The sequence below is a fragment of the Hibiscus syriacus genome, unplaced genomic scaffold (genome assembly GCF_006381635.1).
Source record: "Hibiscus syriacus cultivar Baekdansim isolate YM2019G1 unplaced genomic scaffold, ASM638163v2 tig00110691_pilon, whole genome shotgun sequence".
In the NCBI taxonomy this organism is placed as follows: Eukaryota; Viridiplantae; Streptophyta; class Magnoliopsida; order Malvales; family Malvaceae; genus Hibiscus; species Hibiscus syriacus.
Window position 1 is genome coordinate 466,660 of NW_024062826.1, and position 11,719 is coordinate 478,378.

At 33.6% G+C, this 11,719-nt stretch overlaps 1 protein-coding gene across 1 annotated transcript; it reads left to right on the plus strand.

Moving 5' to 3' along the window:
- Positions 1-7,622: 7,622 nt before the first annotated feature.
- LOC120138380 (serine carboxypeptidase-like 25) lies at positions 7,623-10,485 on the plus strand. The gene is made up of 8 exons (XM_039153858.1): positions 7,623-7,887; positions 8,767-8,970; positions 9,080-9,255; positions 9,349-9,630; positions 9,720-9,850; positions 9,930-10,025; positions 10,124-10,229; positions 10,338-10,485. The coding sequence occupies exons 1-8, from the start codon at positions 7,638-7,640 to the stop codon at positions 10,479-10,481; spliced, it is 1,389 nt and encodes a 462-aa protein (XP_039009789.1). The 5' UTR covers positions 7,623-7,637; the 3' UTR covers positions 10,482-10,485.
- Positions 10,486-11,719: the final 1,234 nt, after the last annotated feature.

An 11,719-nucleotide genomic window follows, 5' to 3' on the forward strand; every position in this document is an offset into this window, starting at 1 on the left:
TTGATGCATCAAATGGAATGTCTGTAACAAGCTTCTCTAGAAGACATGAAATGTTTCATGTCACAGAGTTGCCACGACCTCTTCAAGGGATTGAAGCTGTGTCGTTAAGAGTAAATATAAGGGATAGAATGTGCGACTGTAGGTTTTTTCAAGCTCTGAAGTATCCATGCTCTCATGTGATAGCAGCTTACTCGCATACACGTCAAGACTATAACTATTTTGTGGATCCCGTAAACCTACTATCTAAAGTTTTTAAGGTATACGAATTTGAGTTCCCCCCATAGGTAATGATAAAAACCCTGATGAAGTTCAGGATTGGCTTTCGATTGTACCAAATCCGACTATATTGAGGGAGCGTGGTCGTCCAAAATCCAATCGAATTCATTGTGATATGGATATTCGAGAAAGATCTAGACAAGACAGAAGATGTGGGCATTGTAGAAACCCAAGACACACTAGAAAAACATGTCCACTTCTGTTGTCATCAAGTAACAATTGATGAGGAACTGATGTAGTTGTTTATCAAATAATAATTCTTGTACTTTAATTGCATAACCGCTGATGAAGATTAAAAAAACGATACAAGAATACGAGATTGGACGTTGGCGTTATATGTGATTATAATAAAAGAGATAATAAGTGACAAACTGAAGAAAGTTATCGAACACAATTATTAAATTTTATCAAACTAATAACAATTTGGTATTTGAATATAATTTTAAATAAAACAAACTTACAATAAGTATTAAATGGTAAATGATAATCAAATTACAATAACTGATATTAAATGGTAATAAACAAAATTAACCAAAATACATTAACAAAAATTACAACAAATTTAACAAAATAAATTAAAATAAATCCAACCAAATTAATGAAATAAAGTAAGTATTAAATGATAAATAATAAAAAGTCCAATAAACAACTAAATACAAATATATAAAAAAAAATCTATCGATGCCTGCGACGCGAATGTGTTCCGCAGGGCGGTGGCTGTCGGTCTTGAGGAGGATTTCTTCGTATCACTAGTTGTGACTCCTCCCTGTCATCATCATCACCATCACCATCATCATCATCGTCGTCGTCGTCGTCGTCCTGAGCAGCTACATTAGGTTGATGAGGAGCTGATGACGATGAAGCACCTCCATAGAATAAGGACCCTGAGGTGTATGACTGACTATCCCACCGGCCTGCGAAAACTGAAAAACTCATAAAACCCATACATCGCTGAGTGTGAAAACTGTACAGGAGGTGTCTGTACTGCGGCCATGGGTGATGAGACTGAACTCGCCAAAATGTGGGCATATGAACCCCAAGTCGGATCTGCAAACATAGACCCATAATATCCTCCAAGATGGGTCATATAACTCTGTGACGGTGGTGGCGGCGGGGTCATAAAACCATGTGATGGTGGCGACAGCGGCATCGGGTAAGGGAATGGTAGTGGCGACATCACATATGGTTGAGGTATGTAAGTCGCCGTAGACGGTGGCTGCTGTGAAGGTCCTGCTGGTACAACTGAGGATGAACCGGAAGCACCTGCTCTCTGTCTACGAGTCGGGGGACGATGGTGCTATATCGGTGAACGTCTCTGTCGACGTCGCTGAAAGGTCCATCCTCGTGCATCCTCGGAAAGAAGAAACGGTTTCCCATTACTGTTGAACCACTCATAATAATCATCACCAACCGTCAAGTGGTCAACATAAATTAGCTCTCTACGGGGAAGGCACTGATGTTGATCCTCCCACAGCACGACCCACTCATGATGCCTCACCAGCCAATCTGTATCGGTCTTGCCGCATTTATTGTTCTATGCAACTCGTCCATATTGCGAGGTGCTTCCGGAATTGGTTGAAAATAACCAAATTTCCGGAGCACACGATCAGTGGAGTGTCACTCGACGATCGCATAACAGATCAAAGGGACCATCGCCATCCAAACATCTGATGGGCCCCTCAACTCAGGTGAGATCACCATCCTCACATCATCATTAGAATATGACACCCATTCAAACTAAAACAAATATATATAATTTTTATCAAAATAATAATCTAATTATACAAGTATAATCTAAAATCGATTTTTAAATATTAAAATGCATACTTGTGTGCCAGCCTTCTGATCGATTAGCACCCTAATTTTTTCTAAATCATCAGGTAGCTCCTGATGATTTTTCCTATCAGTAGACCACCTATTAAAGGAAAACAAAATTTATTATACATTGTATAAAATGATTAATATACGAAATCAGTTTTATAATTACCTTAATAGTAGCGAAAATACGAATTGGTTCTTGACAACGGGACATAAAAAGGGCAATCGATACCATGCCCAAGACTGCAACATCATGAGACATCCGCCGAAAGCATTTTTCTTATAGTCAGTGGCTCGACACATCTCCCTGTACAAGAAAGCCAAAACTGTCGAGCTCCAACTGAGTGATCCGGCCAGACGAAAAGTCTCCAAGATGTCACAACCACATACAATGAACTTGGTTGTGCGATTTGTCCGGCATCAGCAACCCTCCTATCAGCTGCAGTATGCATGCTCGTGCATACATTTTAACTTCATCATCAGAGGCGTCCTCGCTCAACTCCCGAAAATTGGTATTTAACCAATTTAACGGTATCCGACCACCGTTAAAACTTTTCGGGACACGTCCTAGATACTCCCGGCATAAAGCAGTTCATGAACCGTGCGCCATCCCCGATATCACATCTCCATCCACTAGAAGCCCCAGGTGCATAGAAACATCCTCAAGTGTAATCGTGCACTCTCCGCACGGAATATGGAATGTGTGGGTCTCCGGCCTCCACCTCTCCACTAAGGCAGAAATAAGGTCTGGTTTTATCTTGCATTGACCCTTATATCTACCTATGTGACCGAATCCAGCCTCTACTAAATACGACAAGACACGACTATGTATCACTAACTTAAGATTCCTAATAAAATGATCTAATACACGATCCCTCTCCTAAAATTAAATAATTATAAAAATTAATTTTTAAACTAATAATCATGCATTAAATAAATAAATAAATTATTACTAATAATTTAAATTAAATTAAAACATTAAAATGTTACCGTATCATCAAAATGTCGCGATATATGATTTCCATCCAAGCGAAGTAGACCGCCTTCCATTTTATATCTGCAAAAAAAATTAAATAAATAAAATATTAAAAATTTAAATACTTAAATAAATTAAAAACAAAATATCAAATATAATAAAATATACCTTAAACAGTTATAAGAGAATATAAGAGTATTTGAGAAAAGTTGAGAGGATTTGGTGTGATGAAAGTGATTGAGACTGTGGATATTTATAGGGAGGGGGGGGGTGTGAACGGCCGGAATAGGTGGGTAATTAAACTTAAGGCGCGTCGTAGGGGGCACGCCTTTCTGACGCGTGTCATATTTAAAGGTAAGGCGCGCCCCAGGGGCCGCGCTTTATACACGTGTATCCATGTCAGCATAAGACGCGCTGCAGGGGGCGAACCTTACCCCACGTGGCGCCAGATCAGCGTAAAGCGACTTATTGAAAAGAGTGTTAGATCGAGAAAAATAGTCTGAAGGGTGCCTGACAGGAAAATTATTGGTAAAATGTGATATTTCGAGGGAAAAAACGCCTATTGTCGGTTTATATCTAACAATCATAATTTTAGATTTGTTCTGCAATTCTCCATTCAAATAAAAAAAAAGAAAGATAAATCATCGTCAACTTACACAACTATCTTTATTCCAACAACAAGTATCTTCAACAACTTAAATACAAACATTCATTTCGTTCTAACTTACATCGTGCTTAAAAGATAAGCCAACTTATAAAAACAAACATCATTTTTCATCTTTATCATTGCCTTGCAGCCTTTTATGAGAATTCAACATGAAATCAGTGTAAAAATATGCAAAACTTGAATTTCCTTTTATGAGATAATTTTTCTTATTAAATCAAATTCCAAATCCATTTTTTTTCCAACCATCCATTGTTTTTTCTTTCTCCCCCCCCCCCTTTCATCTTTGTAATGATTATTGTGCAATGTACTTTCCCTTTTAAGCTTTTATCATGTGCTCAACTTTAGAAGCCAACAAATTTGGATCAAGCATTTCCAGAAAGAGAAATAAAAAATCAAACTTCCAATCAAATATGGATGAACTTCTTTAAAATAATGAGTTTCTTAATTGACTAAACTCTTTTGTACCCCAATTTTGCAACAAGATGAGGTCTAAAGGGTAAGTCATTGAGTACGTTTATTGTCTATTCAACTATTCCCACCATCCACCATCCAATTTGCTCTCCCTATTATGTATACTCTAACAAAAAAAGATTTTCTTTAAAAAAATTTGTTTTTTTCTCATGCTAATAAATAACCTCATCAAAATTGGTTATGTTGTTTAAAAAGTATAATTATAACAAAGTTCAGTGGTACATATCTACTTTACTACTTACAGTTGACATATATATATATATAAGCATGCTGTGCAATAAAAGCATAGAGGCGTAAGTATACTAGATAATAATGGTACAATATTCATATCTAACAGTATGAACAATTTAGGATTCATAACACATATAGATCCTCTACCATCACAATTATCATTACTTACACATAATATATATTGTCAAATTTTGAAGGTGGTCACTTGTTGTGGGTTACTTATCACAATAAAGTTAAGGACTAAAAGAATATTTGTTCAAAATTTTCCTTAGTCATTAACAATATAGATACACTTTGCAGACTCATCTACTCAAACCCATAATCTCAAAGAAGAATAACACTCCCTTTAACCACTAACTCACTCAATGAATCTTCCACAGATATATCTTATATGGCAATTTGTTACCTTAATGATATTAATAAAATTATTATTATGCTTGAGAATAAAATCGTGAAATATTTTTTACCACTAATATATCAATTTTGAAAAACAAAATAATGCATGAATCAAGCAACCTTAGTGGAAAAGAAATTGTTGTTATTCCTTAAGATTTCGGGTTCGATCACTATGAATGTCAAGATGTAAGTGGATAATGTGAAATGATTGAGAGTTATTTTTGAAACAAATACTAATACCTTATACTTACCTAAAATTAATAAATAAAAAAATCATAAATAACTATTACTTTTTCCCTCAAAGTTGACCTTCAATCCCTCCATGCAATATATAATAATTAATTAATTGGTAGATAACTATTACTTTTTCCCTCAAAGTTGACCTTCAATCCCTCCATGCAATATATAGTAATTAATTAATTGGTTAGGTTAAACTAAACTAAAGTATCAATAAGCCAACAAACAATAGCTTAAAACATGCAAGAAAGTGTCTTTTATTATAGCCTTTTCTTCACCTTTCTGTTAGGATAGCTTTTAGCTGCAATTTTTACAAACTAAAAATAAAACAAAAATCAACAAGCAATATCTAAACAAAATACTTTTTTATTAAAATTAAAAAAAATGAGAAACCCTAATAATAAAAACAAAGGAAAATACAAAAGATGAAGAAGAGAAATTAATAGTAATAATTAAGAAATGGAGAAAAGACAGGAGAAAAAGAGAGGCAGTCAAAGTTTCTGGTATATGAATAAACGAGAAATTAATGGATGATTGAAGGTGCTGTTTCACGGATGTGTGAAAACCATGTGATCCCATCGCATGCAATATTAATTAACAACACTTCTCTAGTTCATGGACCCAATATATTGAAGGGTCAACTACATGTTTAGTACTCCAACTATCACTTTTGTTCCATTTTAGCCACTCAATTATTTTTTATTTCAAAATCATACCTAACATTACGTTTTAGTTTTCTTTTGGACACCTACCGTTAAAATATTAACAGTAATAATAATGTGTCAATATAAGGTAATACTATGTCATCATTGATTTTTTTTTAAAAGTCACGTCAGTAGTTATGTTAATTTTTGGATAAAGTACACAACTAGTCCTCTGACTATATAGTATTGCTTTATTGAGTCATCTGGCTATTAAAAGTTAAAAATGGTCCTCTAACTATAGGGTATTGCTTTATTGAGTCTCTCGACTATTAAAAGTTACAAAATAGTTACCTGACTATTTATATGTTTCAAACTCGTCATTTTCTGTTAAAAAATTGATAATAGTCTGAGTTGAATGTTAATCTGCTGACTATGATATGATAAAATCTAATCCCATAATCTCAAATGATTATCATATCTCAGTTAATATGTTAACGTCCAGCTCAGACGACTATAAATTTTTTTAACGAAAAAGATGAGTTTAGAACATATGAATAGTCAGATGACCATTTTGTAACTTTTAATAATCGAGGGACTCAACAAAGTAAGACCCTATAATTAAAGGATCATTTTATAATTTTTAATAGTCAGTGGACTCAACAAAGTAGTACCCTATAATTGGGGGACCATTTGTGTATTTCACCCATAATTTTTTAACAACAGACGACCAAAATGAAACCAAAATGTAACATTAGGTAAGATTTAAAAAAATAATAGTTGAATGACCAAAATAAAACAAAATGATAGTTGGGGCACTAAACATGTAGTTTACCCAATATTGAAATCTATCACTTTTTTTCAAATTTTTAATACATTATTAAATAATTATTCCAATCAAGTCAAATAATTTGAATATGAAGTTTTTGTTTTTCAAATAATTCTATATAGTTGATGAAAATTTTATTAAAACATACTCTAACTAATAAAGTTCAATAAATTTCAAGGAGAAATTTTATCATTATTATTGATTTGGATAAGCTCCTAGTGTAAAATATAAAACACTTATCTCGTTCTTCACCACAATAATGAGATTGCATGCAAAAGATAATGTAAATATCTTTTTTCTTTATTTTCTAAAAATATAATTTAAGAAGACACATGGTAATTCTTTAATATGTAAAATTTAAAATACTTAACGATGTACATAGAAAAGGATCCCACAAAAGAGAGGGTGCCCCAAATAGTAAGATTATTTATAGGTGACGAGTGATTTGGGGGGCATAGACCTTATCTATGGACACCATACAATTATATAATTAATAATAGATTGTAAGAATTAATGAGTGTGATCTTCTCTTAAAATTTTAAATTTTTTATAATTAAAATAATTTTTTGTGTTTTGTATTATAATTTTTTGTATTTTGTATTATAATTTTTTCCGATAAATATCTTTTCTTTTCTTAATGTTATTTTGAACCATCTATTTTTACTCATCCAATAGTCCTAAATATGTGTAAAATTAAAAGAGTTTTACGTTATTTAACAAGATCTTATCTTTTATATATATATATATATATATATATAGAGTTAAGATCCATTTACACCTAACGTAAAACATTTAATTTTACGTTTTTTTTAAATTATTTAATGAAAAAAAAATCAAAGTCTAAGATTAAATTCTTGTTTTTCTTTTCCCAATAAATATCTTCACAAATATAAAACCTACTATGTAAATGGATGCTGCCCATATATATATATATATAGTTTCTCTATCTAATGTCTAATTTAGCATTCATTCTCTCCTATTTAAATCACACACTCAACTCCCAAAGCTACCACACTTATACTTGCCATCAGCCATACAACCACCACGGCTGCTTCCTTTATTATTTTCTTCTTCGTCTTCTTCTTCTTCGTTTAAATGGCGAAAACCCTGGACCTGATTTCCGTTGCGTTTCTCGTTCTTGTAGTAGTGAGTCAAAGTGAGTCGTTGAAACAAGAAGAAGAAGGTGACAGAATATCAGAACTTCCAGGACAACCCAAAGTCTCTTTCCAACAATTCTCTGGCTATGTCACTGTCAACAAAGTTGCTGGTCGAGCACTCTTTTACTGGCTCACTGAGTCACCCACTTCCCCTTTGTCCAAGCCTCTAGTCATCTGGCTCAATGGAGGTTAGTCTTTTAACCCAAAAAACAAGAGATTTTCAGTACTGTTATATTGTCCCCCCCCCCCCACCCCAAAATTTGCTCAGCAGTATATTTTTGTCTTTGAACCGACAAATTTTGATTCAGTAGACTCTTTGTAGCCGACATGAACATAATTGATGAATAAGTTTTTTTCTGTATACATAAAACATGTTATGTACTGAAGTTTTCCTTGTGTTTTGTTTTTTCAGTTTTACAGTTCTTTCTTTTCATTTATCTTATCATTAAAAATAATTAATTGACTTTTAAGGTGTTTGGTTTTTGATTATATAAATCTGTCAAATCCCATCTTTAATGTGCAAATTATTTTATAATATTTAATTACAATATACAAAATATTTTTGAAAAATAAAATTGAAGTTAAAACAATTATATTTTTTGAATAGATAGAGATGATGACCAAGCTACCCATGAGAGGCTGGAATTCATGAGCAGTAATACTCAACAACTACCAGGAAATTAGTAAAACACATTTAAAAAAAAAAAAGTTAAGTTCTTCCCTTTCTCTCTCTCTTCATGTTCATTGAAGTAATAGCAAATATAAATGCCAGAAAAAAATACAGGTTTCATTTATTACCCCCACATCAAATATTATAGCAGCAGAAATTATACTTCAGCAAATACAATTTAATTACACCTGTGTCGCTAGTTCAGTTAAGGGTAGCTTTGGAAATTTCAATGTCTTAGAAAAGTTGTATACAGGATGTGACTGGAGTAATCGATTCTTAAAAATATTAAATTATTATCTTCGTATTATAAAATTTTATGTTGGTCATTGATTGTGGCATGTTTAATAAAATTCTTGTAAAGGGTTTTTAAATTTTTATTTTTGTGATTTTATTATAGGTCCTGGTTGCTCATCAGTTGCATATGGTGCATCAGAAGAGATTGGTCCATTCAGAATCAACAAATCAGCCTCAGGGTTGTACCTCAACAAGTTCTCCTGGAACCATGTGGCCAACCTCTTGTTCTTGGAGGCTCCTGCTGGTGTTGGTTTCTCTTACAGCAACCGCAGCTCCGATTTGTTCGATACCGGCGATACTCGAACAGGTGTGACTCTAGAACCCCATTTCCTATGCTAGCTTAGCAGCTTAGTAGAGTTTATTTGTAAACGCATTACTTCACAGTTTCTGGTCTAATTTGATGGTTGTGGTTGCAGCTATGGACTCGTTGCAATTCTTGATCGGATGGCTTGATCGGTTCCCGCGATATAAGAATCGTGAGGTCTATATTACCGGCGAGAGCTACGCCGGCCATTATGTGCCCCAATTGGCTAGACAGATCATGGTTTACAGCAACAAATCCAAGCACCCAATAAATCTCAAAGGAATAATGGTGACTCCTTTGTCTGCAAGTGTTTGCAACCTTTTGTTTTTCTTTTGCTGTTTCATCAAAGGGATTGTGAAGTTGATCATAAATGTAATGCAGGTGGGGAATGCAGTGACAGACAACTATTATGATAACCTTGGGACAGTGACATACTGGTGGAGCCATGCCATGATCTCCGATAAAACGTATCATCAACTCATCAACTCCTGCGATTTCCGTCGGCAGAAAGAGTCGGACGAATGCGAATCGATGTATTCTTATGCAATGGATCAAGAGTTTGGAAACATTGATCAGTACAACATTTATGCACCCCCTTGCAATAACTCAGATGGTAGCCGTTTTACCAGGCAGAGTATGCGATTGCCTCATCGACCCCATCGGGTACCGATTTCTAGATTATATGTAGTAAACATGCAATTGTCATGTATTAGGGCCAATGTATTGTAATTCTTAGTATGAAAGCTCCATAGATTTTCAGGCAGATCGCAGGCTATGATCCTTGCACCGAAAAGTATGCCGAGATATACTACAACAGGCCGGATGTTCAGAAGGCACTCCATGCCAACAAAACCAGAATCCGATATAAATGGACTGCTTGCAGGTACTTTGATTATGGAATCCATGATCAATTAACAACATCGTGTTCATGTTAACGCAATTTCGCTTTCTCCTTGATGCAGTGAAGTCCTAAATCGTAATTGGAACGACACAGATGTATCCATTCTACCGATTTACCGAGAAATGATCGCTGGTGGCCTGAGAGTTTGGGTTTTCAGGTTGGCAAAGAGTATATCTAAAGTGATATGAAGTTTGAATTGCCCTTTATACCTTATAAAATTTTAATTAAACCCTGTTTTTTTTTCAATGATAATAGTGGTGATGTAGACTCAGTGGTACCAGTTACAGCAACACGATACTCCCTTGCACAACTGAAATTAACTACCAAAATTCCCTGGTATCCTTGGTATGTTAAGAAGCAGGTAAGCATCATATATATATCTGTAATTGTCTATTTTTGGATTAGATAGTCGAACCAATTCCGACTGGTCGAGTTCTCGGAGGTACAATGTGGGATTTTTTTTTTGAAGGTGGGAGGATGGACAGAGGTGTATGAAGGGGTAACATTTGCAACAGTGAGAGGGGCAGGGCATGAAGTACCATTATTCAAGCCAAGAGCAGCGCTTGAGCTTTTCAAATCATTTTTGAGAGGGACACCCCTTCCTAAATCATGATTGTTTTTGTACCACACAAATGTCATTTTCAAACCACCAGTAGCGAAACGAACAACTTTGATTGTTAATGAAAGATGTCATGGAATGAATGAATGAATGTGTTTTTGGGTATAAGCAATCATTTGTTGTTTCCATCATTTTATTTAATGGCATCTATTTATTTTTTAGATAAACTACTTAATTAATTACTTTCGTATAAATTTTATATAATTTTTTTTCACTAAATTTAAAAAACATAATATTTCATCGATTAGGTAGTTTTCGCTTATTGTTTTTCCTTGAAAGTATCGATCTTGATGATAAAATTTTGGTTATTATCAAAGTTTTAACGACAACTTAAGAAAAAAAAATAGTTGATTTGTACCTTCTAAAACATTAGTTTTAGGGTAAATTGCTTAAATAACCGTCTAATTGTAAGGTTAGTGTCTACATGACTACATAATTATTGAAGTGGTTTCAATCAAGCCACCTATCATTAATATTTAACGGAAGTAATAATGTGACAATTTATAAAAGTAACATAATTATACATTTAGTCTTTAATACTTACATGTTTTATCAATTTATTCTTAATTTTAATTTAGTTTAAAAAAATTAATTCTTCAATTATATGACGAGATGCCAATGTTGACATATATAATGACACTATTCATCATCTGATTAGAACAAAAATCTATTTAAAGTAAATATAAATTAAATAAGAAAAAGTCCTCTAATCATGTCGTGACACGTGTTATGACACCTGTCGCCATTAACATGTTGTCGTATGATTTGAAGATTATTATTTTTAAATTACTTATGAATTTTGGTTCAAAAGATCGACCCTTTACCCAAATAATTGATCCTTTGGATTCTAATAACTAATAGATTGATCTAATTTTCAAAAGATTGATCTAATTTTCAAAAGATCGATCACTTTCTAGGAAAGCATAAAAGGAACGTTCCCTTCTTTGACAACATTAAATGTTTGAAAAAGGATCAATAAACTAAGCAAGTCTCAATGACTAAGAGTTCATGTTAAAGTTATGACACAATTTTTTTTTCAGACTGGCCCAAGAAGTTACAATCAAAACAATGGTAAAAGTATGAGGCCTGCAGGGCAGGCGAAGCAGGGGATAGAATTTTGTGATGTATCAGATCTTGTATTTTTTTCGATTTAGTGAAATTTTCTTCTTTTACACTCGTGATTTTTTCTTTTTAATTTTTCTACGTAAATCTTAATATTCTTATTTCTCTGC

Bases quoted from the DNA above. Each gene is read 5' to 3' on its own strand.
- LOC120138380 (XM_039153858.1), top strand. From the start codon at position 7,638: ATGGCGAAAACCCTGGACCTGATTTCCGTTGCGTTTCTCGTTCTTGTA. The intron at 7,888-8,766 runs GTTAGTCTTTTA...ATTTTATTATAG, and splicing joins AGTCATCTGGCTCAATGGAG to GTCCTGGTTGCTCATCAGTT. The intron at 8,971-9,079 runs GTGTGACTCTAG...TTGTGGTTGCAG, and splicing joins TACCGGCGATACTCGAACAG to CTATGGACTCGTTGCAATTC.